The sequence below is a fragment of the Phalacrocorax carbo genome, chromosome 1 (assembly GCF_963921805.1).
Source record: "Phalacrocorax carbo chromosome 1, bPhaCar2.1, whole genome shotgun sequence".
Taxonomy (NCBI): Eukaryota; Metazoa; Chordata; class Aves; order Suliformes; family Phalacrocoracidae; genus Phalacrocorax; species Phalacrocorax carbo.
In genome coordinates this window covers 136,220,421-136,236,971 of record NC_087513.1, presented here as the reverse complement: position 1 = coordinate 136,236,971, position 16,551 = coordinate 136,220,421, and the positions used below count along the sequence as shown (strand labels likewise).

The 16,551-nt window shown below is 42.4% G+C and overlaps 1 protein-coding gene across 2 annotated transcripts in view; it reads left to right on the top strand.

Moving 5' to 3' along the window:
* Positions 1 to 5,815: 5,815 nt before the first annotated feature.
* FRMPD4 (FERM and PDZ domain containing 4) overlaps positions 5,816 to 16,551 on the top strand; it is a 313,673-nt gene continuing 302,937 nt past the window's right edge. For both annotated transcript variants that reach the window (XM_064475449.1, XM_064475457.1), the window contains exon 1: positions 5,816 to 6,043. In XM_064475449.1, coding sequence (XP_064331519.1) covers positions 6,003 to 6,043 — 41 coding nt within the window. In that variant the 5' untranslated portion in view covers positions 5,816 to 6,002. The remainder of the gene's footprint in view (positions 6,044 to 16,551) is intronic.

The window sequence follows — 16,551 nt, the reverse complement described above, 5'->3', positions numbered from 1 at the left end:
CCCAATATGTTTCTAATATAACTGTCTTGTCCTTAGTTTGTTTCAATGATGTCTTAATACAAAAGAGAATATGTCTCTGATTTTTAAAATTCACTGCACATTTGATCACTTTAACCCCAGCTGAATAACATAATAGATAATACTGGGAAGACTTCAGTGGCAGTCCTGCTTTTTAATATTTTATTCATTTTAAAATGCATACTTTGATCATTTTCTCTAAATTTGCCACAAAATTTTCAGTCTGCAGACTATTTTGGTTAAAGTATGAAAGAAACCGATGGCAGAATTCAGATTTGCCTTGAGAAAGGGTGGATGAGGTTCTACTTTTCCCTCAGTTTTCCCTTTATTGTAAATACATTTTTCGCACACTTACTTGCACATTAACATTTCACATTTCTTTTTTCTGATTCATCTTCATATATTTTCTTATGATTTGTGAAATCATATTTATTCAAAAAATACTTAAACACATGCTTAACTTTGCAGTTGTTTCAAGTTATATTTTTGACTAAGAGATGCCATGAATAGGACTGATCTTAGAAGCATGTCTCAAAGGTTTTCTTGAATTGGGGTTTTTTGTCAGTAAAAGAGCCGATGTAGATAACTCTGCTCCTTCCATATTCTGCTTTGAATATTACAGATATATCCATTATAGAAAAGCGACTCCTTTTTTTGTGAAGACCTGTTTATTGTAAAATAACTAGTGCATTAATATTATAGCAGAAAATGTTACTAACTTTATGTTGCCTAAGGTCCCATTCCTTATCTTGATCTCATCTGTGTATTGCAACATATGGAAACATTTCTTTTAATATCAGGTTAAATACGCTGCAAGACTTTTCAGTTCATAAGAGCAACCAGCAGTTTTTGTTAACTGTCTTTTTAACCAACCTGCTTGTATAGGTTTGACTATGCGTGGCTGGCCTCTGCAGAACTGTTGCGCCAGTTGTAATAGCCATGCTTATTTTGTTCCATGCAATTCAGTATCCTTTAGGCATCTACATTTATTTGTTTCTTAACCGGCAAAAAAAGAAAATCTTGTCTGCTATTAAAATTTCCAACCATATTTGATTTAACTGTGCATTTGTACGTGACATGTCATGTCTACCGCACTAAATTATAGAGCAAAATTGAAAACATTTAGTTCCTATCAGTCTGCATGGGTCAATGAAATATATGCCTGATAAAACTCTATTTGACAGGTGCCAAAAATGATGTGTAGAAGCTGGTTGTAGAGATTCAAGGTAAGCAGAGGGATTTCTTGATAATGCTGTAAATACGGACACAGAGAAAATCTGTAACAGTTACAATATTTTTACATGGACTTGTATAGAGATAGTAAGCACCAGGGTAAAGACATGGAGTCTGAAAAACACATGTTTTGAAGCCTCAAGGCTGAAAAAAGAATGTAACGGTTTAAAATACAAGTAGCCCAGAGTATTACAGAACTTACTACTTGACATAGTCATATGCTACTACAACATTCAGTTATAAATAACATTCAGTAAGTATTCAGTAAGAAATAACATTCAGTAAGTACCAGATCACAATGACTAAATGTCTTCCTCAGAAACTTCGCATCACCAGCTATGTATTAACACCTCATTACTCAATGGATTTTATTACCACATTCCTCTAAACATTGTTGTCATTTGGATATGAGTAATATCATCAAGCACTGCAGAAAAATTGTGGAACTTTCAGCTGTTATCTCGGGGTAAAAAACCATTCCATCTTGAAGAATTTTACACAATCTCGAAGGTGAGATACAGCACTTTTAAGTACCTTTTTAAGATTCCAAATCATTAAAAAATCTCACTTGACTAGCCTTAAAGAAACTAGAGAGATGGGTTGTTAATTTACGTGAGAGGAAAACTGGTGAGATCTCCAGAAGTATTCAAATCAAAACAGGACCTCAGCCATTTCCAGGGATCATGTCTTTGATTTAGGATTCTACCTGTCTTCATTTAAATTACCTAGGATCAAATTTTACTCATCTTGTAAGTAATAAAACAGATACTATTGGTCCAGCTGCAGGGCTAAAAGTTTGTGCTGTGTGGTACCCAGAAAAGCCCACAGCATATGCTTCCGGTGAGTATTCGGTGCCTCAGAAGGAAAAATGAAAAACCCTAAAACCCAGGAACACAAAAGTAAATGCTTCTTCACATCATTCATAAAGATATTTGCATTGCATCTTCGCAGCAGTTTCCCTAGGACCAAAACAATCAGGGAATTAAAAAAATTAAGTCTTTATAGTGACTTAATTGGTTTTAAAGTTAGGATGGCATAGCATTCCTATGCACATTACGTATGTCTGTCATTTCCTTTAAAACAAGGAGCGTTATAAAATGAGACAAAGACTCCCTTCTCTAGAAATGCATCTGAAACTGCCGTACTATATGAAATTAGGGCTTTTACTGGCTCACAGTCTACACTAGGATATCTACGATTACACAAAACATTAGTATTAAGTGTCCTAATTAGATTACTTTGGGCAAATGTAATAAAAAGGTAACAAAGCATCCTCAAAAAGCGATATTTACCATGCTATTCTAAAAAAAGCCAGCTAAGAATTCAGCAGGAATTGATGTCAGATTCCTGCTTGAAGATTAGGAACTTCATGTTCAATTATTGTTTGTTACTGAGATACTAAATACATGTTGGTTTGCTGTCTTTGGCTGTCTGTTCTATTCAATGTTTACATGTACCTTTGTCACCTTCAAATGGGTTTTATTTCACCTAACTGTAGACATCTGGAAGACAGTCAAAAGTAGGCATCTAGGCTTCCCCTCACTGGAGCTGACAGAGAAAATAAAGCACCTGCAAAAGGCAATTTACGTCACTTTTTCTAGGAGATGGTTTGGAGTGACGGGTGCCTGTCCACCACAGAGGTAGGGTATGACTAGCTGAGGTTGGACCTCTCAATTTGGTAGTTAGTGAGAAGAATCCCACTGTAGTAACTAAAAGGTAGAAATGCACGTGCAGGAGTTCAGTCACGACATTGCCTAGTTGATGTTCCTGCAAATGAAGACAGAATACCAAGATACGTTTTCAACGTACAGATGATGGCTCCAAAGCCAGTCCAAACTGCATGTATCAACATTTACTCCTGAAATAGAATGACACCCACCATCTTGCATCTTTGGGTAGGCGAATTTTAACCTTTTCCTACAGCTCTGACGCAGTTTTATATCCAGTTGCTGTGACACCAGAACCCAAAGAACCATGAACTGAATTGCTCGCTCTCATACCCCAGTCTCCTCCCCGTGTGTGATTCTCACACAGCAGAGCTTCAGAAAGTTACCTGTATTCAGCATGGTTGGAAGAAGCACACTTGTCTGGGTTCTCTGTTCATGAATGCACATCTGGGAGCAAGACTCTTGTGATATGGCTATAAATGGACCTCCAGGATGTCAGCTATTCTCTATCGCCACTCTGGAAAATTTGTACTGTTGCAATAGCTTCTGCCTAGGAAAACAAAAATATAAAAGTAGCTATAAAAATAGCAATATTTCATCTATCTGTTTGGAATGCCAAAGAAAGAGAAGATAATTTCAGCTTTGTTTCAAATTTTAATGACTTTCCATAATGCCCTTTCATTTTGGGTACACACCCTGTGTTTACCATACTGATATATTTATAAACAACAATCTTTTTTACCTCTTAGCCTTTGTTTTGCTAGGCAGAGCTCTTTCAGTCTCCTCTCACAAGACTGACTCTTCATTACCTTTAACAATCTTTTAGCATCCTCCTGCACCTGCTCTCATTTTTCTCAAATGTACTTTTTGAATAAGCTGAGTACGGCATTTCTGATCAGATCTTATGCTTTCTGCTATTCCATATCTCTCTCCTGGAAATACCTCAGTCAACATATCCTAGGATCACATTTGCCTTTCCACCGAAAGACCCTGAAACCGCAGAAATTCTAGTGATCCCTTAGAACTTCTTCACGTCTCTGGCTCTCACCACTACGCTTTAAGGCACCTTTACGTGACAAGCCTTGGAGCATGAAGTGTTCAAGACAGGAGCTTTGTTTGATACAGAACATATGTGCTTAATTTTATATATGGTATATCATTTCATCAGCTTCAGCTAGTGTTGTAGGATCTTGGCCTATCTGCTCAGTCTATAAATAAATAATGACAGTTTTATAAATAAATCAGTTTCTAACCAGCTGAAACTGTGTTAACTTTGTAACTTTTACCAATCAATAGAGCAGCCTGAATGACAGGCACAGGTTCTGCAGTTTTTTAAAAAATCTGGTGTAACAATGAATAGTTACATGTAAGAACCACACAAATATTTTGCTGCACTAGCATAAAATACTTCATACAGCATTTCAGAACATGCCCAAACCATTTACACCCATGGTAGGCCAGAAAGTGGTTTTTTAGCTAGCAGTTCAATGCTCTCCCAGTGTAAACAGGTAATCAATCATTCTTTGCTGTTATTGTTTTATAGAATAGTTTGAAACCCAATCCACAGTGAGTGTTTGTACTGCCTGTTCTTTTTGTTCTCTTATCAATTCACGTTTTAATATTAAAAAAGCGCATTGTTTTCATCTGGCTGCTGGAGTCTACATGTTGGGCTCTACTGCCATTTCTGAAGTTCTTGGTTGGTGGGAGAGTTTAGGGGGAAGCCTGCAGGAGAAACCGAAACTCTGTAAAGGCAGGAAGAAAAGAGCGGATTAATCTATTCAGCAAACAAAAACCACAAATCAAAACATTGAGGTGGAGAAAATCCATTCCTATGCAGAGATTTATTGTATCGCAGTGTGGAGCTTGTGTAAAGACGAATTTGAATTTCACCTGCCTTCCTGTCCTGCTCACTCGTAGGAAGCTTACGGATAGCTAAACCCCAGCATCTCTTTTGAAGCCTGGTGCAGGGCAGAAGTGTAAGGCAGCGTGTCGCTCCTGTTCTTGCACCAGGACGTCTGGGTGTATCATTTTTCCATGGGACACGTTATGAAGAACGCTTGATTTTAATTACACATTTCTGTCACAACCAACCAGGTGGACTCCATCCCTCCAAGTCTCTTCTCTGGAGTGGGTGGAGAGGCCAGAGGATGGCGAGGACAGCCAGGCAGTAGATTCGGTGTAGCGGTCCGCCACTGACGAGTGCCCAGTGCAGGTGCGAGGCCAGTAGGCCCTTCCCCACGCTGGAGGGAAGCATGCAGCAGCGCGGTCCCTGAGGGGAGGTGGCCGGGGGAAAGGGGGCTCCCCGCGTTCCCCAGCATTTGCTCCGGAGGAGGGCTCCGCGCTCCCGCCTCCTTGCGAGGCCCGGGGTGCCGCTGCCAGGCCGGGAGGAGCCCCCCAGCGCCGGGGGAAGGGCAGGCGGGCCGAGAGAGGGCACCCCGTCCAGCCCCGACCCCTTGCCCTCCCGTCCCCGCGGCTCCGGTGGTGCCCTGCGGGGAGCCCTGCGGCGGCGGGCGCCAAGGCCCCTCGGCCCGGCCCGGCCCGGCCGGCTCCCCTCCCGGCCGCCGCAGCGCCGCCTCAGGCTGGAGCCAGCGGGCGGCGCCCGCCCGGGCCGCCGCCGCCTGCGCCCTCCGCTCCCCCACGGGAGGGGGAGACAGCGCCGGCGAGAGGAGAAACTCCCTCTGCTGCACCCTCCACCTTCCTCAGTCCCCCCCGCCCTCCTCCTCTGGGGACACTGCAAAGAGGCAGCGGGGCGCCGCCGCCTCAGCCTCCCGGAGCGCGGCGCGGCGGGGGCAGCCCTCCTCCCCGTGCCTTGAGTTACCCCGCGGAGGGGGCGAGGCGGGCGGAGAGCGGGGCGGGGGGGAGCGGAGCGAGGGGGAGGGCTGCGCGCAGATGAACGCTGCTCCTGCGGGATGCTGCACGCCCAGCTCCCTGCCGGAGGCGGGTAGCAGCCGCCGCCGCCGGCTCCTGCCTCTGCCAGGGCTGTTGCCGCCGCTGGACGCAACCTTCTCCCGACATGGAGCTGCTGCTGCCGCCGCCGCTGCTGGAGTGAGTGAGTGTGACGGGCAGAGCTAGCCGGCTGCATGGATGGATGTGTTTAGCTTTGTGAAGATTGGGAAGCTCTCCGGGTAGGTGTTTGCTGTTGCCGCCGCCGCTCCGCCACCCGCGGGCGTCCCGCGGCTGCGGGCGCTGCCCCTGCCCGGCGGGGGCGGGAAGGGGTTTCGGGGTGAAGGGGGGGGTGGGGGGGCTGCCCGGCATGGGGACCGCCACCGCCTCGCTGCCGGGGAACTTAAGCGGGGCTGGGGGCTGGGTCGGGGTGGGGCGCTGGGCGCCCGCTGCCCCCCGCACCTGCCGGGGCCGCGCCGGTGGCTCTGCCCGGGACACCTCGTCGCCCTTCCTCTTCCGAGGGGGGTAGCGGAGGCGTCCCGCCGCTGAACGGCCGGAGCCGTGCCCGCCTCCAAACGCTGGCGCGAAGGGGCGACCTGAACTGTGCTGGGAGCGGGGCGGGGGGGAGGTGGTCGCGCCGCCTCGGCGGGCACCTGCCGGGGAGAGGGGGGGCGAACTTCGGAGGGAGCGGGGCACCCCCGGGGCCGGGCCGGGCCGAGCCGGGCGGCGCTGGGCTGAGCCGAGCCGGGCCGCGGGGGCCGGGGCTGGCCGTGCCCCGCCGCGCCCCCCCCACCCCGCTCCCGCCCGGCGCGGCCCCTCGGCCAGGCCGGCGGCCCCTCCGGGGGCGGTATTTTCAGAGAAGCGGCGCAGTCATCGCCGGATCGGGAGCGCTGCCCCTCCGCCGGTCCGCACGGCCGTGGGCGCTGGGGCGCGAGTGGGTTTGGCGTCTCTTATCCCTTGCGCGCACCGCATGTACTTCTCGTTGTTTAAATGGGTGCTCGAGTAGGCTTATTTATCTTTTTTTTTCTTTGCTTTCCGAATAAATCTTCCTTTTAAAGGCCTCGGAGTTGTGGTCTCTCTCCGTAGATCTGTTGCGTTCGCGGCTAGTTGCCAGGCCCGAAGCTGCACGGGTGGATGGCGAAGCACGACAGCCCCCGTTAAAATGTTCTCACCGTAGTTATGTGCAACTGGAGGGAGCCCTTCTCGGGAACAGGGGAAATCGTGCATTATCTCGAAGATGCGGTATAAAAGTACTCGAGTGGCAGGATTTTTTCAGGCTTCTGGTGCAGATAATCGTCCTGAAGGATTTAGCTTTGATCACAGTAACTAGGAGGGTTTCGAATTCTTACCATTCAGTGGTTCCTACACCGTAGTTACCGTATCCTCCTTCTGTTTACGAAGTGCATATGTAGGAGGCTGAAAGTGGCTGTTGTACAAAAGGGAGAAAGGCCTTGCTAAGGAAGTACAAAAGGCAGCTCGCTCCAGTGGCGCTCAGGTAGGGAGCTTGTCAAAATGACAGATGGTCTTTAAAAAACAAATATTGCGTGGCTGGAAGTTACCGAGTGCCACAGGTGCAGGCGTAGCCTTTATCCCCCAAAATTCCCACCATCGCACCTGGCTGTGATTACAGCTCTGCTTGTGGCGATGCCAGCGCAGAACAGCTGCTATCATTCAAGCACATCATTGCCTCATCCTGCTCACAACAATTTTACACGATGTGACGGCTACAAGACTAGCAGCTCACTCGGCTTTTCTTGGGTCGCGTTCCCAGCTGATACCGTGGAAACTTTGAGGAGAGGGAAAATATGCTCACATAGATAAGGAGCAGGTCATGTAGTGTGATGTTTCTTTCCAGGTAACTGAATTGCTTGACTACTTCTGTTTGTTTGGAAATGGTGTTTTAGAAAATCTCCCAGATCCTGATGTCACACGTGAACTAGAATCAAAGGGAGAGAACGGGATATGCCGCTTGGAAATGTTATTAAGTCAGGTACATGGCAGTCTTTATACGTGTATAGTAAGCTTCGGTCTCTGGTGGTGCGTACAAAATCTGTAGCTTTCTGCATATTTGGAAGACACAGCTGTTGCCAGTGCTGAGGTTTGTATTTCAATGAAGGCAGATAAGAGCGTTTTTCTGAAAGAACCTGAAAGTTCTTTCTGAAATGAAATCCCAAGTTTCAAAGCTTGTATCCAGCTTTGCTTGATTCAAGGATATGAAGTACTTAGGGACTGAGTTTGTCTTGTAGATTGCAGTAAATCACTTCTGTACTGAGCTACTACTCTCTTAGTTTCTAATTTTCTGGTTGTTAAACGACCCGATAGTTTACACAGGACTTTACTTGCAGTTTCCTAGGTAACAGCTAGGTATCTGCTCCAATTTTAGGAAAGCCTCATGGAGCAGACAGGTTCCAGTGTAAACCCCGTTTTTAATCCCTCTGTGCATTTAGGTTGAAAAACTGGTTTGCCTGAAAATTCCAGTTCTTTCTTTGCTGTTAGAAGGAAGGCCTTTCTGAAAGAAAGCCGTGAGATGATAAACGGTATTTAACTGATGGTGTGACCTTGTGGGCAGATTACCTACAGAAAGTTATGTTGAACTTGGCTGGTACTAAACTTTTTTATGACTTTCATTCTTTTCTAATTTTGTATTGCTGTGCATTCAGATCTCATTTTAGGTTGCGAGCCAGCCATTACAGTCGTAGTCTGCAGCCTTGATTCTGCAGGCAGTGGCACGGATAAGCTCTGTTATGCATGGCTACTGGGAGGGATACTTTCTAAAGTCATGGTATATTTTTAATAGATGTGGTGAGAATTTAAATTTTGCCTTGATCAAGACTTTTTATCTAGAGTAAGCTTAATATGGGGTATAAACTCTTAGAAAGGTGGCTACTGGATATAAAATTTTACATAGCATACATAAAACATTATTACATTTTAACTATCTGTGCAGTTTTTTATGTGGTACCTAGGTGTGTAGGGTCTTTTAGAGGTTCTTGCTTCTGCAGCTGCTTCAACAGTTACCCACATTTGCTGGGTGAATGGGGAATATCGGCATAATCTGGAAAAGGTTGTGTGCAGAAATGGAAGAGAATGCCAAACTTGTCTTACAACAGATGTGATCTTTGGTAATCTTTTCTTTTCCTTGCCTTGGTAGGTCTGTCATACTGTGTACTATGTATCAAGTATAGATGCTTCGTAGTAGAATTTCTGTCGATTTATGAAGACTGGAGATATCCATCTGACATCGAAAACAAAAATATCGTGTAGAAATACTGATCGTGCTTTCACTGACATAGCCTCTCTCCCACCCTCCTTTTGGAAATTCACCGATCTAGTAGTGGACTGGAATAATTGTTCTGGTATAAATCTTGTGGTGTCATTCTCTGGAGGAAAAAAAAAAACCCACCCTTTTCTTGTAATGAATTTCCAAGTGTAGAGAATGATTGACAAGCCTTGTTTAATGGTTCAGTACTCTAATGTGGAGCTGTACAAGGCAGGTGAATATTTCTGTAGTGTGGGCTGCATAAGCATGCGTGGTGTGGTAGTGTCTGTAATTTGGGAGGGAGGATTAGTAGGATAGATAAGGTGCACATAAAAATTGCCAGATTAGGTTGGATCAGAAGTCTGTCTTGCCTGGTACTCTGTCTTAATTGCTTTTAGCAGCTGCTTGGGGAAGGAGTAGAATGAGCACAAGTATGGAGCGGTGATTCTTGAGCATAGGTATTGAGAGTGGAGGAATGATGGTGCTGCTGTGCCGAATATGAAATGGAGCTTTTTCAGATCTAGGTGAATCTGAGTAATGGGCACGGTGTCAAGTTTCTCGTCGGTAATGGACAGGTGAACTATGAAATAATTGGTCAGAATAGTGAACAGAGGTTAGCAAGAGGTTAAGCCTGTACTCCTAGAATATATTTTTAGTTAGAAAATCTGTTTATTGAGAATGGCTGTTTTCGTCATGTCTGTAGAGGTCAGTTCTATTTCAGCCCTTTCATAGCAGGATATAAAAGTTCCATATGGAAAGATGACTGTGTGGATACTGCCTGAATGACACTGAGTGGGGTAGTGACCCTCCAGAGTTGGGGTGCGTAGCTCCCATGCCCCTGCTACTGTTTGTAGCTCTGCCACATGACACTAGATAGAAAAGAATATGATTGTCCACGTGAGCGGCCATCAGTCTGTAAGCTGTGGCAGTGCTGGTGAGGGTGGGTGGGACGTCTCTGTCATGCGGTTGCCTTTGCGGGAGAAATTCTGAGCTCATGAGAGCCATTTGTCATTGGCAAGGAAGCCTTGCAGAAGTAGGGCTGCAGTATGGGGTAAGACAGTAGATGTCTGCAGTACCTCATGGTGGCTGTTAAAAGTATAATTAATGGAGAGTTAACTCCGTATAACAAACAGGAGGATACCAGCAAGACTTGGACCCATCCAGTGATACTGCTTTGTGATAGGTGAATTGATCATATCTGGATCTTTACTTCTTTGCTCAAGTTTTTCATTGCCATCTGTTATTGTTGAGTTTAAATTTATTCCATTAAAAACTGTATGGGAATACACTTATCCCTGCAGTACCCCTTGTACCTCAGCTTTAAAACAACAACAAAACAATCCCATAACCCTACAAGGTCATCTGCTCAGAGGGCACTCAAATATGGCTTTTTCCTGTGATTATGCTAAACCTGAGGCTGGGCTTCTCACTGAAGAGGAACTTCTTACAAAGTCCTTTTTTTCAGTGGGGTGGATAAATCTCCCATTCTCATCTTTTGTGCTTATCTGAGCATCTCTAATCGGGTAGATTGACTTGGTAGCTGCACAAATGTTTGGGCTTTTGAGTTCTTACTGCTTATAAAAGTGAAGCAAGTCTAAACATAATCCAAATCTGAGTGTCTTACGTAGCCTTTGTAGCCCTGTGCTTGGTCCTGTTCTCTCTAGATACTTAGATGTCCTGCCAAACTGGTGCAAAGGGTCTTCTCCTAGAGCTGTCTTAAAATCTAACAAACCAGAAGCTGTGTTTGTAGATTCTGAATGCTAGGCTCTGGTTTTTACAGGGAGCAAGGTTGCTTGGCTTCATGGTTTAGTTGTTTTTATGTGGCCAAGCAGGTATATGTTTTCCAGATTTAAGGTTCTGAGATTAGTCAGTATGTTGTTTGATTTATTTATTTATTTAAGGAAGGATTAGTCACTCTGCTGCTTGATTTATTTATTTATTAAGGAATTTGAGAAGATTTTGGCATGCTTAATCTATCTTTTCTTTAGTTTATCAGAATAGCATATCTCTTTACCTGTGATTTTCCTTGTCATGTTTTTATTTTGATGTGATATTTAAAAAGCCACCTTAATGGAGAGACAATTAAAAGTGTACTTAAGTTACTGATGCTATTTTACATACAATTTTTGGAACAATTTTTATGAGCACTCTTTGAAGTGACAATATCATAGCTTGAAAGTTATTTTCAGTATTTACAAAAGACTGTGGCAGTAAGAAAGCCTATGATTATCCTTTTTACGCTCAGAGGAGGTAATTTAATTCTAAACAGGAATTTATTATACTGGATGATAATTCAAATACCCATGAATTCATTTCACCTTTTTTCTTCTTGAGAGGACTGCATTACATTTAGTAAAATATTTGTTTATTCACACTCCTATAAGAGCTTTACCTTATATTTTATTATTTGTCTGTTTTGTTAGCTGACACAGATAATAAAGACGTGTGCTTTAATGTCTGTGATGTTAGTAATGTTGTATGTCGTAACAGCTTCAGCAGTTCAAAAATTTATTAAAACCACTCCTTTATTACGACTGCTGTAAACTTGTCAAGTGGCCAGTGAATGATGATGCAACTCTGTTAAATATGTATGTTCTCTAAATACTGTTTGCCTAGTGATACAGTGCTTAAAAGATGTAACCAGAAGTAACCTTGTCTCTGGAAATTTTTGAGAAAGCCAAAAAATGGAAAACAAACTCCACAAGTCATGCTTTTATTTCCATCTCTTCTACTAAGTACTAAAGAAAGTGGAATGAGAACTCTGAGAATGGATGCTCTGATTTAAGAACAATCAAAGCAGGTGCAGGTTTGGTATAATGTTTTCATTTCTAGGAAGACAAGTCTTCCCTTTGCTTTTGGGTTCTTTTGGAGAACTTCAATCTGTGATGTTGAATCCTTAGTGGCATGGTTGAATCCAGAATCTTGGCATGGTTTCTTTTTTAATCACAACTTGCACCAGTGTTCTTGTGTGTGCACATTTAAGTCAGTCTATTAATATTCTCATATGGTTTGAGAATATAAATAGAAAAGGTTGGGTTTTTTCTTTCCTCTGTATTTGCTGGTACCAGGAAGAGCCTGAGGTGTTTTATAGGGGTTTTCTGTCTAGTTTTTGGGTTTTTTTTTGTTTGTTTGTGGTTCTTTGGTTGGTTGGTTTTTTTTTTTGAGAAGCCTGCTCATCTTTTCAATCCGACAGATTCACATGGGAAATTTCAGTTAAATGGAAAAAAATTTCCTTAACCATAACAATAATAAAAAATGAGGGTATGTTTCCATATTTTACAACATTCTAGGTCTTTATGGAGGTGCACTAAGCTGTTCATAGAAAATGCAAACCATAACCTGAAGTAACGAGTGGATAATACATAGTCTTAGTTCTGCTGGTAATGTGTCAGGGAAGGGGTATGTTCCTCCTCTTGCCAGCATTTTCAAGTAGTTATGTCAGTGTATCGCAACTCAGTAGCTGACTGATGTGATGAAGAATTGAGTAAAGTCACGTAGGAGCTACTAACTCCTATAAAATGAACCATCATCTGGGAAGGATATGTAACTGCTGAAGACAAATAATGCAAAAAATCAAATGCGAAGAAGGGAAAAGTAATTGTGGTGTCATGCACAAGTAGCTCTGTTAAATCAGGGGAGGCCATTTGGGTACGTGAGGTACTTGTTTTCATGACTGCACATAACCCCTTTGGATCTATCACAGGACAGAAACTTGGTGCTGATAAGGTATCAGTGTTTAAATATTGTAGGTACATGCCTTGAATGGGAAGGGACTTCTGGTAATACCAAATTGTAATTAAAGCTGCTTTTTATAATAATGAGTAATTGTGATTAAAGTTTTCTGAAGTACCTTGAAGAGATTTCTGAACTCAAAAGGTTGAACGTATGTTTGTTGAACGTATGTTTGTTGAACGTATGTTTGTTGAACGTATGTTTGTTGAACGTATGTTTGTTGAACGTATGTTTGTTGAACGTATGTTTGTTGAACGTATGTTTGTTGAACGTATGTTTGTTGAACGTATGTTTGTTGAACGTATGTTTGTTGAACGTATGTTTGTTGAACGTATGTTTGTTGAACGTATGTTTGTTGAACGTATGTTTGTTGAACGTATGTTTGTTGAACGTATGTTTGTTGAACGTATGTTTGTTGAACGTATGTTTGTTGACTTAAAAGAATCTGATTCTGTTTCTGATAATTATTGCATTGACTGGAGATGAAGCAAATAACAGTGCCAATAGTATAAATTTTGGAAATTAATTGCATGTTCAAATCCTAAGGAAATCAACACTGATTAAAATCTAAAGGTGTGAAAGTACACTGGAGCTAGAAATGTGAAGTACTCCAGGACTCATTTCTCTCCGACCTAGATCAGGACCTGGTGCTGTAGAAGTCGCTACTAGTAGTGCTTTAGTGTGGAGTCTATAGAAACGCCCTTTAATAGGCTGATGATTGGCTATAAAACTATAACTTTACTTCCATTAGTTTTAATAATGAACAAAGAAGAATTTATTTTTTTTGGGGGGGAAGTTTTGAATGAGTAAGAACGCTCTGAAGAAGTAGAACGAGCATGCTGGAGGGTAATGCAGAGCTGCATCCTATTAAATATTTTTCACTGGTGACTTAAAATAGGAGAGGGAAGTGATAAAAAGCTGATTAGTATCTTTTAAGAAAAGTCTCGTGTGAGATTTATCGCTTGGACAAAAATAGCTTACTTTGGTGGTAAGGAAAATGATTGCTGATTGACTTGGTTATTTTCACGTCTGTTTTAAGAGTTAATAGCTTTAAATGAAACCCTTTTCTTTTTCAAATAATTCCATTATTGTGAAGCATTGTCAGTGCGTACTCAATCCAAGCTTTTTCATTTTAGTTATTAGAATGTTAATGCGGGGAATTACTGGGTATCAGTTTTAGCTATGGGAGTTTGGTAAGTTAAGGTTCTGGAGAATAGGTGGATATCTTGCAAGATTTTGAGAACCATTGGTAAAAAGGAGATTTATACAGAATAAAAAGAAGGTGGTGAAGGCAAAGAAGGAATATTTGTATGCTAAAGTCAAGTCTTGAGAATGAATCCTTTTATGATCTTCTGGTTCATGATAAAGTTTATTTTTGGGTTCTGCTTGAAATTTTTGGAACTTTAAGGGAAAGAAACTTGGGATATTGGAATGTATTATGACTTTTTTAAATTAAAAGATATCTATAGATAAAAAAGTATATATGTGTGGATTGATGAAGACTACTTAGTCATTTACATTAACAATCAAAACGGCCAAGAATGTGTCCCATTCTGTTCTTCAGAATTTATTTCTGTATATGTACTTTTTTGGTTTTGGAGGGTGGGGGAGGGAAGACATAATTGTTGAAAATAACTTTGTTTAGGAAGAAAATGTAAAATTGACATTTGTAAAATTTTGTAGTATTGATTGTACCCTGTTTAGGGTGAAGATCTTCCAGAAGTTTTAGCATGATTTAATTGTTATTGTTCAGAGGAGCTCTCAGCCTTTCTTGTGTAAGTGCTTGTATGTTTACATAAAATACTTTTCCAGCATTATGCAGCCTGTAAGGTCTTGCTTGCCTTGCCTATAGATTTTGCAGTTTCACTGTTTGTTTTTAATCTTGAATCTGTGATTGTGTTACTCTGGTTTTGGCAGTACTTGTATGTTTAGAGAGCAAAATGCCCATTATTCCATGGTAGTAAATGCTACCAGAATCCCTAACAGGCACGCGAAACAACCTAAGCATGTGTTACAAGTTCGAGCTATGTGTGTTTCACTTGTGCTCAGTATTTGACTGAAATAGAGCAGTAGAGAACTGGAGAATAAATCTGGAAATAGTCCATACCTAAAAAGATTAGTAGAGCCAGGATGCTTCATGTTTACCTGAATGCCCGAACAACGGCACTGACTTTGGCTCGCTCTAAGTGAGACTATCACAAGTCTGCTTTTCTTGAAGCATCCGTAACAGGAACCATAAGAGTGGAGATTGCAGCTGCACAGAACAGCCTGCCTCAATGGTGCCGAAGTTCAAAGTTTTCTTTGTGATGTTAGGCCTTTATTGCACAAAAAATGAAAAGCTACTGTAGCACTCCTTTAAGGCCTTGCCTATTCTGGAAAGAAGTAGGCTGTTTGTTTAACACTGCAATGCATAACAGTTTGTACAACTTCAGCACAGAAAAGACAAATGTCACTTGTTTTGACTGTGTGATGTGACTAATCAAGTGAAAATGTGGTTTATGTGTTCAGGTAGAAATGATCAAAATTCACTTTTTTTTTTTTTACTAACATTAGGTTATGGATCCTATGAAAATTGTAACTTAAACGCACCTGCTTTTCTTGATTTTTTTTTTTTTTTAAACCTTTTAAGTGTTGAAAACCTCAGATGATGTTACCAAAATGTTAAGTTTTGTCTTTGAAGAAATTTTTTTTTTCCAGGGAGAGAGACAGACAATTTTCTCATGAAGTTGGCTATCTTGTCTGCCTAGGTTTTTACTTTGCTTTATGTATTGTATGTTACCTGCCATGTTTATAAGGGCTGCACTCTCCTTTGCCAGGGTATACAGTGAAGAGGGACAGAGAAGAACTGTGAGTGGGAAATGATCTGTACTTGATGACCCTGCTTTGAGGGCTGGGTGAATAGGGGCTACAGTATGTAATGGGGAGGAGCGGCAGAGGTAGGAAGAGAGAGAAAATTGGAGAAAGTAAGTTAACGAATGTTGTATTGAATGAGGGCTTATTTGCCGTAAGTGAATTGAGTTAATTGTTCAAGACTAGCAGATCTTTATATGCAGATGAACTTGTGCTGTTGCCTGGGTAGTTTATTTGCTTCATAAGGCTGGTTGAATTAATTGGTTGGATGTGCTGTAATCTGCATGACTGCTATTTAAAAAACAGGAAGAATTCACTCCACCATTGCAACAGAAAGAACTAGCTCATTTTATTTTTCTTTAAGGTCTTGAATTTCCTTCTTGAAACTTTCTTTCTCCAAGGGGTTTCTGGCAGCTGAGCTTGAACTAGCTCAACACATGAAATAACAAGGTGGTCCCTAGCTCCCCGCGTATCTGCTGCTTAAGACACACTGTAATCAGGATGGTGGGTTTTCTCAGGGTGAAGGTCATCCCCTGCACTTGATAGCTGGTGAGCCCTGTGACCTTCTTCCCCCCCCCCCCCCCCAAATGCAGATAACTTGACTGCAAAATCTATAGTAATTGGGGAATGTGCTTATGTTTTATTGTGGCTTAAAAAAATTACCCCAAACCAGAAAGCATTTGGGTTTTTTTTTCAGTGGTATGGGGAAGAATTAGGAGTAGGCCCTGGCACTCTGAAGCACTTTGAGAGGGCACTTCAGTAACATGGTAAGCCCGATGTAACTGCTGATGGCAGGAGGCCTCACAAGACTCTGGGTCTGATCTCCACTTTCTTCTGCAGCCCTTTATGTACATCTTACGTCACGGTGGGCTACTTCAGGGACTAAAACCACTAGAAGACTGGTTTTGG